The 12040-nt window shown below is 39.3% G+C and overlaps 2 protein-coding genes across 6 annotated transcripts in view; both read right to left on the bottom strand.

The window, feature by feature from the left end:
* The window catches only part of LOC127436640 (ubiquitin-conjugating enzyme E2 H), a 39763-nt gene extending 34980 nt beyond the window's left edge, over positions 1-4783 (bottom strand). The window contains exons 1-2 of one of the 5 annotated variants that reach the window (XM_051690897.1): positions 3068-4520; positions 2856-2925 (exon numbers count right to left, since the gene is read on the bottom strand). Coding sequence is in view for 2 of the 5 variants with exons in the window: in XM_051690898.1 (XP_051546858.1) it covers positions 4527-4579 (53 nt within the window). In the remaining 3 variants the exon portion in view is untranslated. The other 4 variants (XM_051690900.1, XM_051690898.1, XM_051690899.1 and 1 more) reach the window with 4 other exon arrangements.
* A 484-nt stretch (positions 4784-5267) lies between these two features.
* LOC127436936 (zinc finger C3HC-type protein 1-like) lies at positions 5268-11579 on the bottom strand. The gene is made up of 10 exons (XM_051691472.1): positions 11412-11579; positions 10792-10894; positions 10357-10507; positions 10187-10270; positions 9966-10093; positions 9674-9822; positions 9298-9553; positions 6884-7087; positions 6324-6536; positions 5268-6128 (listed from the first exon to the last, which is right to left on the bottom strand). Exons 1-10 carry the CDS (start codon positions 11543-11545, stop codon positions 6057-6059), a joined length of 1494 nt encoding a protein of 497 aa, XP_051547432.1. The 5' UTR covers positions 11546-11579; the 3' UTR covers positions 5268-6056.
* Between the last annotated feature and the right edge of the window lie 461 nt (positions 11580-12040).

The following is a 12040-nucleotide window of genomic DNA, read 5'->3' as shown; positions in this document are numbered from 1 at the left end:
TATATTTTACATTTTTATTGTTTACATGCATAATTTGAACTATTTACAAGTATTTAAACTGATTTGTTGAATACATGCTAAAAGCCAGTACTGTGTCTTTAAGAAAACCAGCTGTTCTGTAAACAGTGTTTGTAAATAAGTGCATGTTAACAACAGAGGACTCAAATGGATTTAACTCATCCGTGCTATGCATCATTAAAAATGTTTGTTTTTTGTCGTTTTTGATCAACAACTGGCTGTAAAAGAACAAAGCGGGTATTAAGAGAGACATTATTCAATGACAAACTGACTGCATGAATCTCATCTTTGGACGTGCATGGAAAAAGTCAAACCACTCTCAACACTGTGCTGAACATATTCCCCACTATACTACACAATCACTGGTGAATGAAATCTGAACATTTACCAGCCAGTGGCTAATCATGGACATTTTAGTCGCACAACCTGAAATTTGGAGAAAAGCATGTTATGGATTAAACTGTGTCAGCCCTCATTCACAAATGAACATATAACATCCGCAACAACACCTACATTTGCTCCATGGTAATTAAAGCTAATAACTGAACGGTAATTAATTTATGTATTGATTCACATCAGAGTAAATAAACAGTTCACAGCATTAAAATGAGTGTGTTATGAGACATTATAAACAGCTCTGTTCACTTACGCTAATGTTATTAGATGTGTAATTGCTTTTAAATAAAGTTTTTCTCTTTTCAAGTGATGGTGAACCAGAATCAAGGCAAACGATAATTACAGTCTCCACAGTTTTTAATCAAATTACTGTGTAATTTAACAATTTCTCTTACAAAAAACTTCAGATAAATAAGCATTACAATGTCACTCTTCATACCAGCCCACATAAAAATATTATCCATTCCGTTTATGAGAAATATTTTGCCAAAAACCGGGTCCTTCACGGCAATCTCCCATTCGTTCCAATGGGGAGTTCTGCGGAGCTTGTCAGACCGAGCAACTGTAACCAAGGTGGGCGGACCTTAGCGAAGGGTCAATTCTCTCCATTTTGGATCAGTTCCCCTTCACAATCATGGGTAGTGTAATTCTTCACCAGAAATTATGCTATTAAACACTATCTTTAAATGATGATGAAATAACGTGGACTGATGGCTTCAACAGCAGCACATACCAATGATTAAACAACCTTGGAGCTCACAGTAGGTCTGTCTTTACAGTTATATATTATTGTTAAAAATCTATTCCCTTATGGAGAAAATTAATGGGATTTTTACTTCCGTAACGAGACTATTGAGCTTCATTTACAGCTATATGGAGAAAGATTTGAAACCCAAAACAGTTGAAACCAATCAACTGACAAAATGTCCTATCACGTTTGTGGCTGGTTAGGACAAAAACTAAGATTAACACAGAACAGACAAGCTTTTATTGCATCGCGGCTGGTTAGTACACAGCTAAATTTTTCAATGGGGACACTGACTACATGAAACTGTACTATTAGAATAAAACTTAATCACTTTAAAGCAAGGCTAAATTTCAATGCTAACAACTTGATTCTAATCAATGTAGGTCAAAATAAAACATGGTGAAATCTTATTGCTGAAGGTTTCATAAGAATAAATCATTACTCATATGGTAAACTGACCTCGTTAACGACTGATGTGTATCAAAGTCAGTGAAATTGGTATGAAGTGAGCATTTCTGTTTAATTTGGTCAGCTAACTAGATCAAGAAGTGGTTTGGCAATATGAGGAAAAAAAAACACGAGATAAGATCCAGTGGAGCTCAGTCCATGCTGATTATATCAGGAGGCCTTTGAGGTCCAGATAAATAAATTCACAAGACTACATCCCTCAGTGGACAAGCTAAATGATAAGTGGAACAGACGGTACACAACATATTGACATTATTCTATTCCATTCTGCTCTGTCAAAACCAACAGCCAGCTCTGACCTGTTTGAGCATGTTTCAGAGGTATCTGCTGATGTCAAAGATGGGTCATCATATCTCTCTCTTGAGCTTAGGAGGTGCTTAAGACAGATCTGTGAGGTCATTCTGACATTCATTTCATGAATTCCCAGTTGAGCATACTCCAGATCTGCAGCTCTCTGGTGCCTGCAGCAAATTACCAAGCATGGATCGCAGTGTCTGATCATCAGACCAATACTCTTTAACAGGCCCTATTACCTTTACTGTCCTTCGTAAAGTGGTATGAATTTCAGGTTCTAGTTACACAAAGAGGGAGAATGCAGTGATGACTCACATAGCTAGCAAAACCAATGCAGCAAACAATAACAACACAGGGAAAACTCCAACAGACCCGGCCCACATCCCAGTTGCAAACATTTGTCCCAAGCAACAGGAGGCACTCTGTAAGCCTGCTCCCAGTTGTCACATGCTTGTCGGTCTCCTCTTAAAGGATTGGGTTTTGCAAACGCTTTAAGCAATATGGAAATTTACCAGTCTACTACCCACCAAAGTTGTGTCATAACTGTCCCAGACCTGTACACAAATACTTGCATGATTGAAAAATTATTTAAATCAATTAATTTCCACTAATGTCTGTGATGGTGCAGAACTGTAAAATGAATGTTCATTTGCAAAGGCGGTCTGAACAAAAAAAGCTGTGGCGTCCAGCTGACCAAAATAACACAGTAAGCCAAATTACATCATTATTGTATTTATCTTGGTGTGTGTATGTCTGTGCATTCCTCCCCCAAACTTCATTGTATTACTTTGGGAGGAACCTACTTGGTCACACCTGCTTGGAGGAGTCTACACACATGCCCTTGCCATCAGCTGTTTTTAGTAATTAAAACCATTCACCTTTAACCTCCACCCCAGCCCTGATCACTAACTAGGAAATAATGTCACTCAACTGTTTAGTCCCGCCCACCTGCAGCTTCCGGGTAGTAACAGACTAGCCAATCAAAAGGCAAGTTCCTACTGCTGAAGACAAAAACATAACTAGACAGTCCAAGTGCCTTTCAGGATTTTTCAAACATTTCATGTAACGTTTTACAACCGACCTGTTATATATACACCTGGTCATTATCATACACAATATAGAAATAACATGAAATTAACTCACAAATCGGAGTATAAGTTTTGAGTCGCGTGAGTGCAATCTGAAACACAAAAACTTTCCTGATCTTTAAAGCAAACAAATCAATTATTTTGTTCGACACAAGACGACATTAACGTGGGCAAACGTGGAAAACTCGAGTCACAGATGTTTACAAAAATTAATTAATAAATAAAAACACACAACTGCGAGTTCTAGATGCTTAGACAAAAACAAATACCGAACAAAACACTGACAGCACAGGCAAACCACACTCCGAATAAAAGGCATGGTTACACACAAAATAACCATGCCACATTTGACCCGGATGGGGCAAGAGTGGACGAAAAACAAATCGACAAAACTTTTGTTGTGTGTCAGTCGTGTCATGTAAAAGTAATGGGATTCTTATGGACTGGGTGACATGGAGACAAATAATACCCACACCCAAGGACTGTACAAACAACGTAACCTAGCCTCTTCTCATGTCAAATGCGTTAAAATAAGAAAAAGAGAGGAATAAATTATTTCGTCAACACATTTAACCCCAAACGAGAACATTCGACCTTAAACAAAAGCCAGAAAAACAAGATGGATCCTCGATGCAAGAAAGAAAAACATTTGTACAGACATAATTATATTGCATACGAGGGTTATACAGTGACATTAAATCTGAAGTTTAGGTCATTTCTGATCTGTTATTATTTAAAGTGCATTGCTGGATTATAACTGAGCGTCGTCTTACTGTGTCTTTATTTGTTATTTTTTAAATCAACAATCTGTACATGCAGACCTCCAATGTTTCGTTATGTATAAAGAGCTAGAAAGGCTTACGCATGTCTATTTTGAGCAATAATCGCTGACAAAAACAATCAAGAAATAAATAAATAACTCTGTGATGTTGGTTATGCTAGCTCGCTAGCAGGCCAAATCTATTAACCGTAACATTCACTATTTTGAGCGAAAACTAGTCTGTTTTAGTCAGCCATCATTTCAATATAGATATTTGAATGTTATCTGCACAAGAAACGTATTTAAATCCAGCGGATGCCCAGAGTTAATGTGGATTTGACAGCAGTAAATGAGAGACAAGCGACGACGAAAACACTGAGGACACAGAGCCATATTTCTGCTATAAATAATCCTCAACATTTCTGCCTTTGAGCACTGACAACGTACAAATCCCATCGAGTAAAATCAGATTTGAACGTTGAGTTTGTGAGTTATGTTATTCGAGACCTGAATGCCTATGTTCGCTTTGTTGCTGGTAGCACTGACAACCATCAAAACACTTTTGTTGTCAAAAGCTGATCACCATCCAATAAACGCTTTTACTGGATTTGACAACTGTTTTTCAAACCAGAAAAGCACGCAGAACGGTTTAAATACAGTAAGAGGTGTGTTTTCGGCCGGTTGTAACCAATATTGGAGGTATTTTAGGACTATAGCGTTACAGTATTTGTGTTGTTTATATTTCAAAGGATACAGTTTCACCACGTCGGTGTCCATTCGTCTTTTGCCCGGACTTGGAGACGACATCTTTGACTCCTCTTTTAGATGACCAAAGCTCAAATTTTCAGCGTCTGATTCTCGATCCCTTGGCCTCTATCGGAACTGTATATTTTTGAACATTGGCATACGGCGAGCTGTCGGTTCGAGTTATTTTTCGCCTTCCACTTTCTGTCCGCTGCGGATAGTGCTAGTAGTCCTCTGGTCGCACCGCTATCGCGCTCGCTCTCTCTCTCTCTCTCTCTCTCTCTCTCTCTACAGATGTCTATCCCTCCGCGATGACGTCATATCGACGCGACGAAAGGTGTCTCTCCTCCCCCCACGGTCTTTCAGGTTATGTCATAGAAAACGGACGCCTCGGTTTTGTAGTCTCGACCTATGAAATTATAGTTCTTGTCTACAATTACCGTTGGACCACTGATCCATTTGACATGACAGTTGAAAGTATTAGTTGACTTCTTTAGTACAGTCAGATGTGTTTTTTTCCTACGCATTGTTTACCAGTGGCTCCATATTTCTAATGGTCAGTACTGGATACTATATGTGTGAAAAGATGTCTTTCCATATATATATATATATTTTCATAGGAACTTACAATAATATTGCATTTTGCAAGTGTTTAAGCTGCAAGAGTCAAAGGTAAATAAAAAAAAAAAAAAAAAAATGGAGTATCCCTTTAAGACAATGTGGAACTGAAGAAGTACATTGTGAAAACCAGTAAAAGGAATATGTTTTTATTTTTCACACTCAGATCAGAATTACAGTACATGCATGATGCAGGGTACTACAGATGGCAAAAGAAACTGGTCCAAAACCAAAGCTATTTAAATGGGCTGTCTTTTCGAATCATGGCACATCTATTTAAGCTGGCATGTGGACAAAAGACAGTTTAAGAATGGTGTTTGGCGCAATCACACTTATGGAAGTCAATGTCATACAACTACTTCAACAATGCAGAAAAGCACACAAAAATCTTCAAACACTATTTCTCCTTGGCTAAACTATAATCTGAAAAATGTCCAGTGATGATGCAACTAGCATTTCTTCCAGTGTGGGTCTAGGCGCTTCACTAAAGCTTCCCTAAATATAGGCCAGTTCTGACCCTATAAAACCCCATGCCTAGTGAAGAGGCAAGGACTATTTGGCAGTCCCTGTGAGGTAAGGCATGCCAACCACTGGTCAGTTGATGTCCATAGGCCAACTGTGGTTTAGAGTTTTGATACCACCACCACCACCAGGACAAGCCCTAATTTGAAAACAGTGTGCTAAAGTTTTAATTTATCAGAAGAACTGTGCCAGGCTTTCCTGCTCCAGGGCAAGGTCAGTCAGCGCAGGTTGCTTGATCCATGTGGATTTACTGTCCTTTTCCCTACCGAATCCAATACTGTAAACAAGACTCACAAGATCAAGAATCACTCTGATATGAAATCACTGTCATTATAACAAAGGACAGCGAACCAGGATAAATTCACTAGGGCTTTCCAGTCCTCCGTTCAAGAACACCGACTTACTGGGATGGGGAAGATACCTGCCATTGTCGGAATATGGAGAATACCCTTTTCGATTTGTCATGAGGACCCTGGAGGAAACAAAGACAGGCGATAGCACCTGAAATTAGAATAATTTGCTTGGGCAGTACTTACTTAGACAGTTATACATTAAAATGCACTCTATGTCCAACAGGAACAGATATAACTGCAGTCAAAAATTACCTCTTTATCTTGCAAGTACTAACCGATAAGGCTTTCATACTGTAATATTGTATTTGGTTCACCTGAGATGTACTGGCTCCTACTGGACTGATGCTCCTTTTCAAAGACAAGAAGAGGGTCATTGCGGCTTTCCAGCCAGGTTGTGGGAGCTCTGCTTCACAGCCTACAAAGACAGAGCCATCCAGATTCCACTTCTCTTGTCCCAAACACACCCAAGGACACCAGTCCCTGTGCTGGGCTACTGGGTCAAACACATTCCTGTGCAAGGGCCCCTCCTGAAACACCCACAACAAAAAAGCTTCAATGCTTACATGTGGTACTTTGAGAAAGAGGTATGATTCATTCAGTATTTCCATTGTAAAAAACTAAACTTGACCGTCATTAAAACAGCGGACAATTTTAAAGACGGTGATAACAATGGTATCAGACCACAAGCATTTTTTTTTTAGCAATATGGGTGTCATCTGATAATTGTACATGAAATAATGTCTATGTAATATTTATGTAATTATTCCTATGAGCCTAATTTCAAGCCCAACTTCTCACTACTGCTTACTAAAAACTGAGGTAAATGGTAAGGAGCAATGGAGATGATACATAAACAGTCTATGTTAGTCCTTACAGGGCCACTGGCAGAGGAGAGACGTGGGCGTTTTGTCTTTCGCTGTGGGCTAGAGGGCACGTCCACCACCAGGTTCTCTCCCTGGCCCCTCCTGCGGGTCATGGGTCTTTTGCCTCTGGACAGGGGGCTGGGTAGCTCCTCATGAGGGATAGGGGAGTCCCTACTTCTGGTGCGGGGAACCAGTGGGGATGGGGTGTTTTCCGTCTATATGCAAAAGCCAAGCAAAAACCATGCAAAATGTTAATTTATATTATTAGGGTTGAGGTTCATCAACTTACAGTATTTAACTGACTTTATGGGCACTTTGTGTTATATTTATATGGAAAGTTTATGGACTCAAACAGGACAAATTAAATAGTGGTCACTGAGTGTATATCTGCTTTATTAGGTACACCTGTACACCTATTTATTCATGTGATTATCTAATCAGCCAATTGTGAGGCAGCAGTGCAATGCATAAAATACCGCAGATATGGGTCAGGAGCTTCAGGTAATGTTCACGTCAACCATCAGAAAATGTGATCTCAGTGATTTAGACTGTGGCATAATTTTTAGTGCCATGAGTATTTCTGTAACTGCTGACCTCCTGGGATTTTCACACACAACAGTCTCTACAGTTTACTCTGAAAAAAAAAAACAAAAAAAAAATCCAGTGAGCGACCGTTCTAAGGATGGAAACGCCTTGTTGATGAGCGAGGTCAACAGAGAATGGCCAGACTGGTTCGAGCTGTCAGAAAGGCTACAGTAACACAGATAACCCCTCTGTTCAATTGTAGTGAGCAGAATAGCATCTCAGAATGCACAAAACATTGAACCTTGAGGCAGATGGGCTACAACAGAGGAGGATCAAATCGGGTTCCAATTCTGTCAGTCAAGAACAGAAAGCTGAGGCTGCAATGGACCAGGCTGTTTTTCCACTCTTTAACCTACGTGGTCTTCTGCTGTTGTAGCCCATTTGCCCCAAGGTTTGACATGTTGTGCATGCTGAGATGCTATTCTGCTCACTAAAAATGTACAGAGGGGTTATCTGAGTTACCGTAGCCTTTCTGTCAGCTCGAACCAGTCTGACCATTCTTCGTTGACCTCTCTCATCAACAAGGTGTTTCCGTCCTTAGAACTGCCACTGACTGGCTGTTTTTTGTTTTTGGCACCATTCTGAGTAAACTCTAGAGACTGTTGTGCGTGAAAATCCCAGGAGATCAGCAGTTATAGAAATATTCCAACCAGCCCATCTGGCTCCAACAATCATGCCATGGTCAAAGTCACTGAGATCAAATTTGTTCCCCATTCTGATGGTTGATGTGAACATAAACTAAAGATCCTGACCCATATCTGCATGATTTTATGCATTGCACTGCTGCCACACGATTGGCAGATTATATAAATCGCATTAATAAGTAAGTGCACAGATGTTCCTAATAAAGTGGTCACTGAGAGTATAACTTAATTAAGGCCCCTGCACACTTACTACAACATCGAAAAACAAACAGATGTGAGGGTATTTAGAACAAAATCTGGCCAAAACAAAGGTGTTTTTGAGATCATTTTGGTGGTTCGAAACAGCCCAACAGGGCGAACATTCAGGTAAACTTTGTACTGGCTGCTAAACACCTTCTTACTGTCATTGGTTCATGTCATTGGTAGGAGTGACCTGGAGCTCCACCTACTCTGAGGCCAACAGCTAATTCCCATTCAGTCAGTTAAGATCAGTCAACTGAACACACTGGTGTGCTGAGTTAATAACTTGCTGGCGCAAACTTACCTACTATCTGTATGATTGTTCGTGTTGAGACATTTTCCAAGAACATGTCATGTAATTTTATTTTCATTAATTAGTCTACAAAAGGAATCAAATCTACTTGAATACTCCGAAGTGCCATTCAGTCATGTGCCATCTGCAGTCAAACCATTAAATAAACCCACCCAAAGATATGCCTATCAACATTTTGTCTGTATTCTACCCATTAACACTCTTTTATACACTCATTTATGCAGTAGTATCAGTGTCATCATAAAATACAATAACAGTGTAATCGGCACATATTATGGCAGCATATAGCACCTTAGCAACATGAATGTACAAGGTAAACATGACAAATTACACATTATCTAGTGCATTTACTGTATATTACTTTAAGTCATCCTTGAATAGTTATTACAGCTATTTTTAATGATATCATGTAAATTCTACTCATAGAATGAGGCATGAAGTCATTTTATTTCATATTAGTTGATGTTTTACATGTAGTCTTGAGTGTCCTCTAAACGCCCATCAGCGTGGCGGGTGTCTGAATTTTTGCAAACAGTATGTCGTTGCTCAGCTGTTTCAAATTTATTTTTGGGTGAAGAATGGAGAAGCACTTTGCCGTGAGAGTGCTGGGACCTTAAGTCAAACAAATGCAACCAAGACTAACCTGCTCGGAGCGAGTGGTGTCCTGACTACGCAGCTTCATGCGAGATGGAGTGGGGGACTGGGATGGTGAGGGGGGAGTCCCCTTCTCCCCACCTGTGCATTGAGATGTAGTCAAAGTGATGGAAGATGTTGGAGACTGTGGAGGGTTTTCGCCCTCTCCTAAAACACTCTCCATTTGAAAGAAGTTCCACAGCCCCACTTTTCTCATGCAGCATGAACAGGTGAGGATGGGCAGATTCATAGCATGGAGGGCTGGGCTAAAGGGGAGCACAGCAAAATGTGACATGTATTCCACTTTATAAAAGTATGAGGTTTGTGACATCAAAATGCTGATTGTTCTTCAAAGACTATCCATTCAACTGGTTGTTGTTTTTTACCTGGCTGCCCAACCACAAAGGGCTACAATGCATGCTGCCACTTGTACAGAGAGTGGATCCGATGAGGCCTTTGTGGGAGAACCTCCCAGCTTCACTTGCTCATCTTCAATCAGCTGTAGGAGGACACTTATAACATCTTCAGTCAATGTCTAAGTAAGAATAAGAGTAACATTCAGAGATTGAACCAAGAAAAAATTATGAATGCATGAAAGAATTTTCACATGCTAATTATTTGAAACAAATCATTCTTGGACTTTTCTTTAAAAATGGTTCATGAAGGAACACGTCATACCATAGCTTTGAGCTGCTCTGGCTTCATAGCAGGCAGCTGCTGTTCTAGAAGACACACACTTTTGAACCGGTCTAGAAAGGCACTAAGTAGTACTGTAGGCTCCTTAATAGGAACCATCCAGAACCGATCTGCAAAAAAAAAAAAAAGCCTTGCAATTTCTGATTAAGGAAACTTACAGACACAAAGCAATCAGAAAAGTGCTCGAGAACTTCTTAAAATACCTGGACATGGATAATCTGGCCATGAACAGAATTTCTCATGTTGCGTTTGAAGTTGCTGTAGCAACTCTGAAATCCGTCCCTCATCTGAAAGTGTAAATTAGATGACAAAAAGAGATTTGGGTATATGAGCAAATCCAAAAAATTTGCTTGACTCTAGAATAAAAACTCACATTTCTGGAAGTCCAAGGTGGCTTGGATGGATGCACAGAGGAAAGCCTGGCAACTAGAACACTTCAGCATGTCACTGTCTACATTGATCCAGCCATACTGTGCACATCTCAATGGTGAGAGAGCATTTGGCTTTCCAGCCCATTTTAGACTGTGCTTATGTTAAGGACATATTTTAAAACACATACAGAGAATAACCACAGAATCAGAAACATGCGTTTTGCACATGCAATCAATTTCTGCAGAGGTTTTTGGTCTTCCATGCCATTTAATATATGGTTAATTTAAAACAACTGAATGTGATGAAACTACATGAAGAAACAAGTTGTTTTCAATCAATTTAAGATGGAAGACAAAATGGTTATTGGTACAACTCTAGACACTGACATCTAGATGGTTTTTTTTCCAGACAGCAAAGCATCTGAATAAAAGGATATCGAGTACGACTCCACTCTGTTGAAAAATGCTTCTTTGTTTGCCGCCTCACAAGGGGCTTTGCCAAGGCCATTTGGAGACAATGTGTTTGGATCCTGCTGTGAACTAAGATATAAAGAATATCAACCTAGTACTAAACATTACATACTTGCAATGTTCCATGCGAAACATTAGCCTAATACACATTTTCCAGACATAAAAATACCCCAGTTTGAAACTGCACCATTGCATTATATACCATATATATATATATATATATATATATATATATATATATATATATATATTTTTTATTTTTTTTTTATGGGAACAAAACATGCATTATAAGCTGTAGATGTGGTTAATGTACAGATGCATGCATGCACGCGATCAGTGTTATTTAGGCAAACAAATTGCATAATGTGCAGTGTATTTACACTAGCTAATTAAGCTGATGGGGAACTGCTACATACATGTAATTCTTTATGCATAGGCAACATGCATTAGTTCACCAACATGTGCAAATCATTCATCCGTTTCCAGTTAAACTCGCCTTATGCTGTTACCGCCCCTAACCTGCTTTCTTCCCGCCGCACACACTCAATTCTTCGCAACTTCTCTCTCAGTTTAGTGAAGCTCTTACCAATTTAACACGTTGTCTTCCGAGGCAATCCCTTCATTGAGAAGTTCTCGTACTTTCAGAGGCGACACGAGAGGAGATTTGCTTTGTTTTTCACCGTTTTCTGGGCGATTTGCACGGCTGCCGAGCGCCGCCATGTTCGGTGTCTGCCTCTAAACCCTCCCGATGGAAGATATAAATTATCAACATTTTTTGCACAGTTCCGCCCCCTCCCTTCAAAAATATACAATGGTTACCGTAGTAACTTGTAATTAACCCAGAATATTCCTTTAACTGTAGTACCATGAGTAAATGTGTAAAATGGATGTCTGACACAATGGAGATTTAAAGTGATATTCCGGGTTCAATACAAGTTAATGTTCAATTAACAGTTTTTGTGGCATAATGTTGATAACCACAAAAATTTATTTAGACTTTTAAAAAAAGAAAAAAATCTGGGTTAGAGTGAAGCACTTACAATGCAAGTGAATGGGGCCAGTCTATAGAAGTTAAAATATTCACTGTTTATAGTAGCCACAAGATGTAAACATACAGTATATTCATGTTATATGCAACTATATGTGTTTTAGTGTGATAAAAATCGCTTACTAACCTTTCCTGTGTAATGTTATATCCAATTTTACTGCTTCGTT

Source organism: Myxocyprinus asiaticus, chromosome 47 (genome assembly GCF_019703515.2).
Source record: "Myxocyprinus asiaticus isolate MX2 ecotype Aquarium Trade chromosome 47, UBuf_Myxa_2, whole genome shotgun sequence".
NCBI classification, from domain to species: domain Eukaryota; kingdom Metazoa; phylum Chordata; class Actinopteri; order Cypriniformes; family Catostomidae; genus Myxocyprinus; species Myxocyprinus asiaticus.
This window is presented reverse-complemented; position numbering and strand designations above follow the sequence as displayed.

What these genes read in the sequence shown, in the direction of transcription:
- LOC127436936 (XM_051691472.1), bottom strand. Translation starts at nt 11,545, where the DNA reads ATGGCGGCGCTCGGCAGCCGTGCAAATCGCCCAGAAAACGGTGAAAAA. An exon ending in ACAGAGTGGAGTCGTACTCG is followed by an intron (nt 10,508 to 10,791) that starts ATATCCTTTTAT and finishes TAACATAAGCAC; the next exon opens with AGTCTAAAATGGGCTGGAAA. An exon ending in CAGAGCAGCTCAAAGCTATG is followed by an intron (nt 9,823 to 9,965) that starts GTATGACGTGTT and finishes ATTCTTACTTAG; the next exon opens with ACATTGACTGAAGATGTTAT.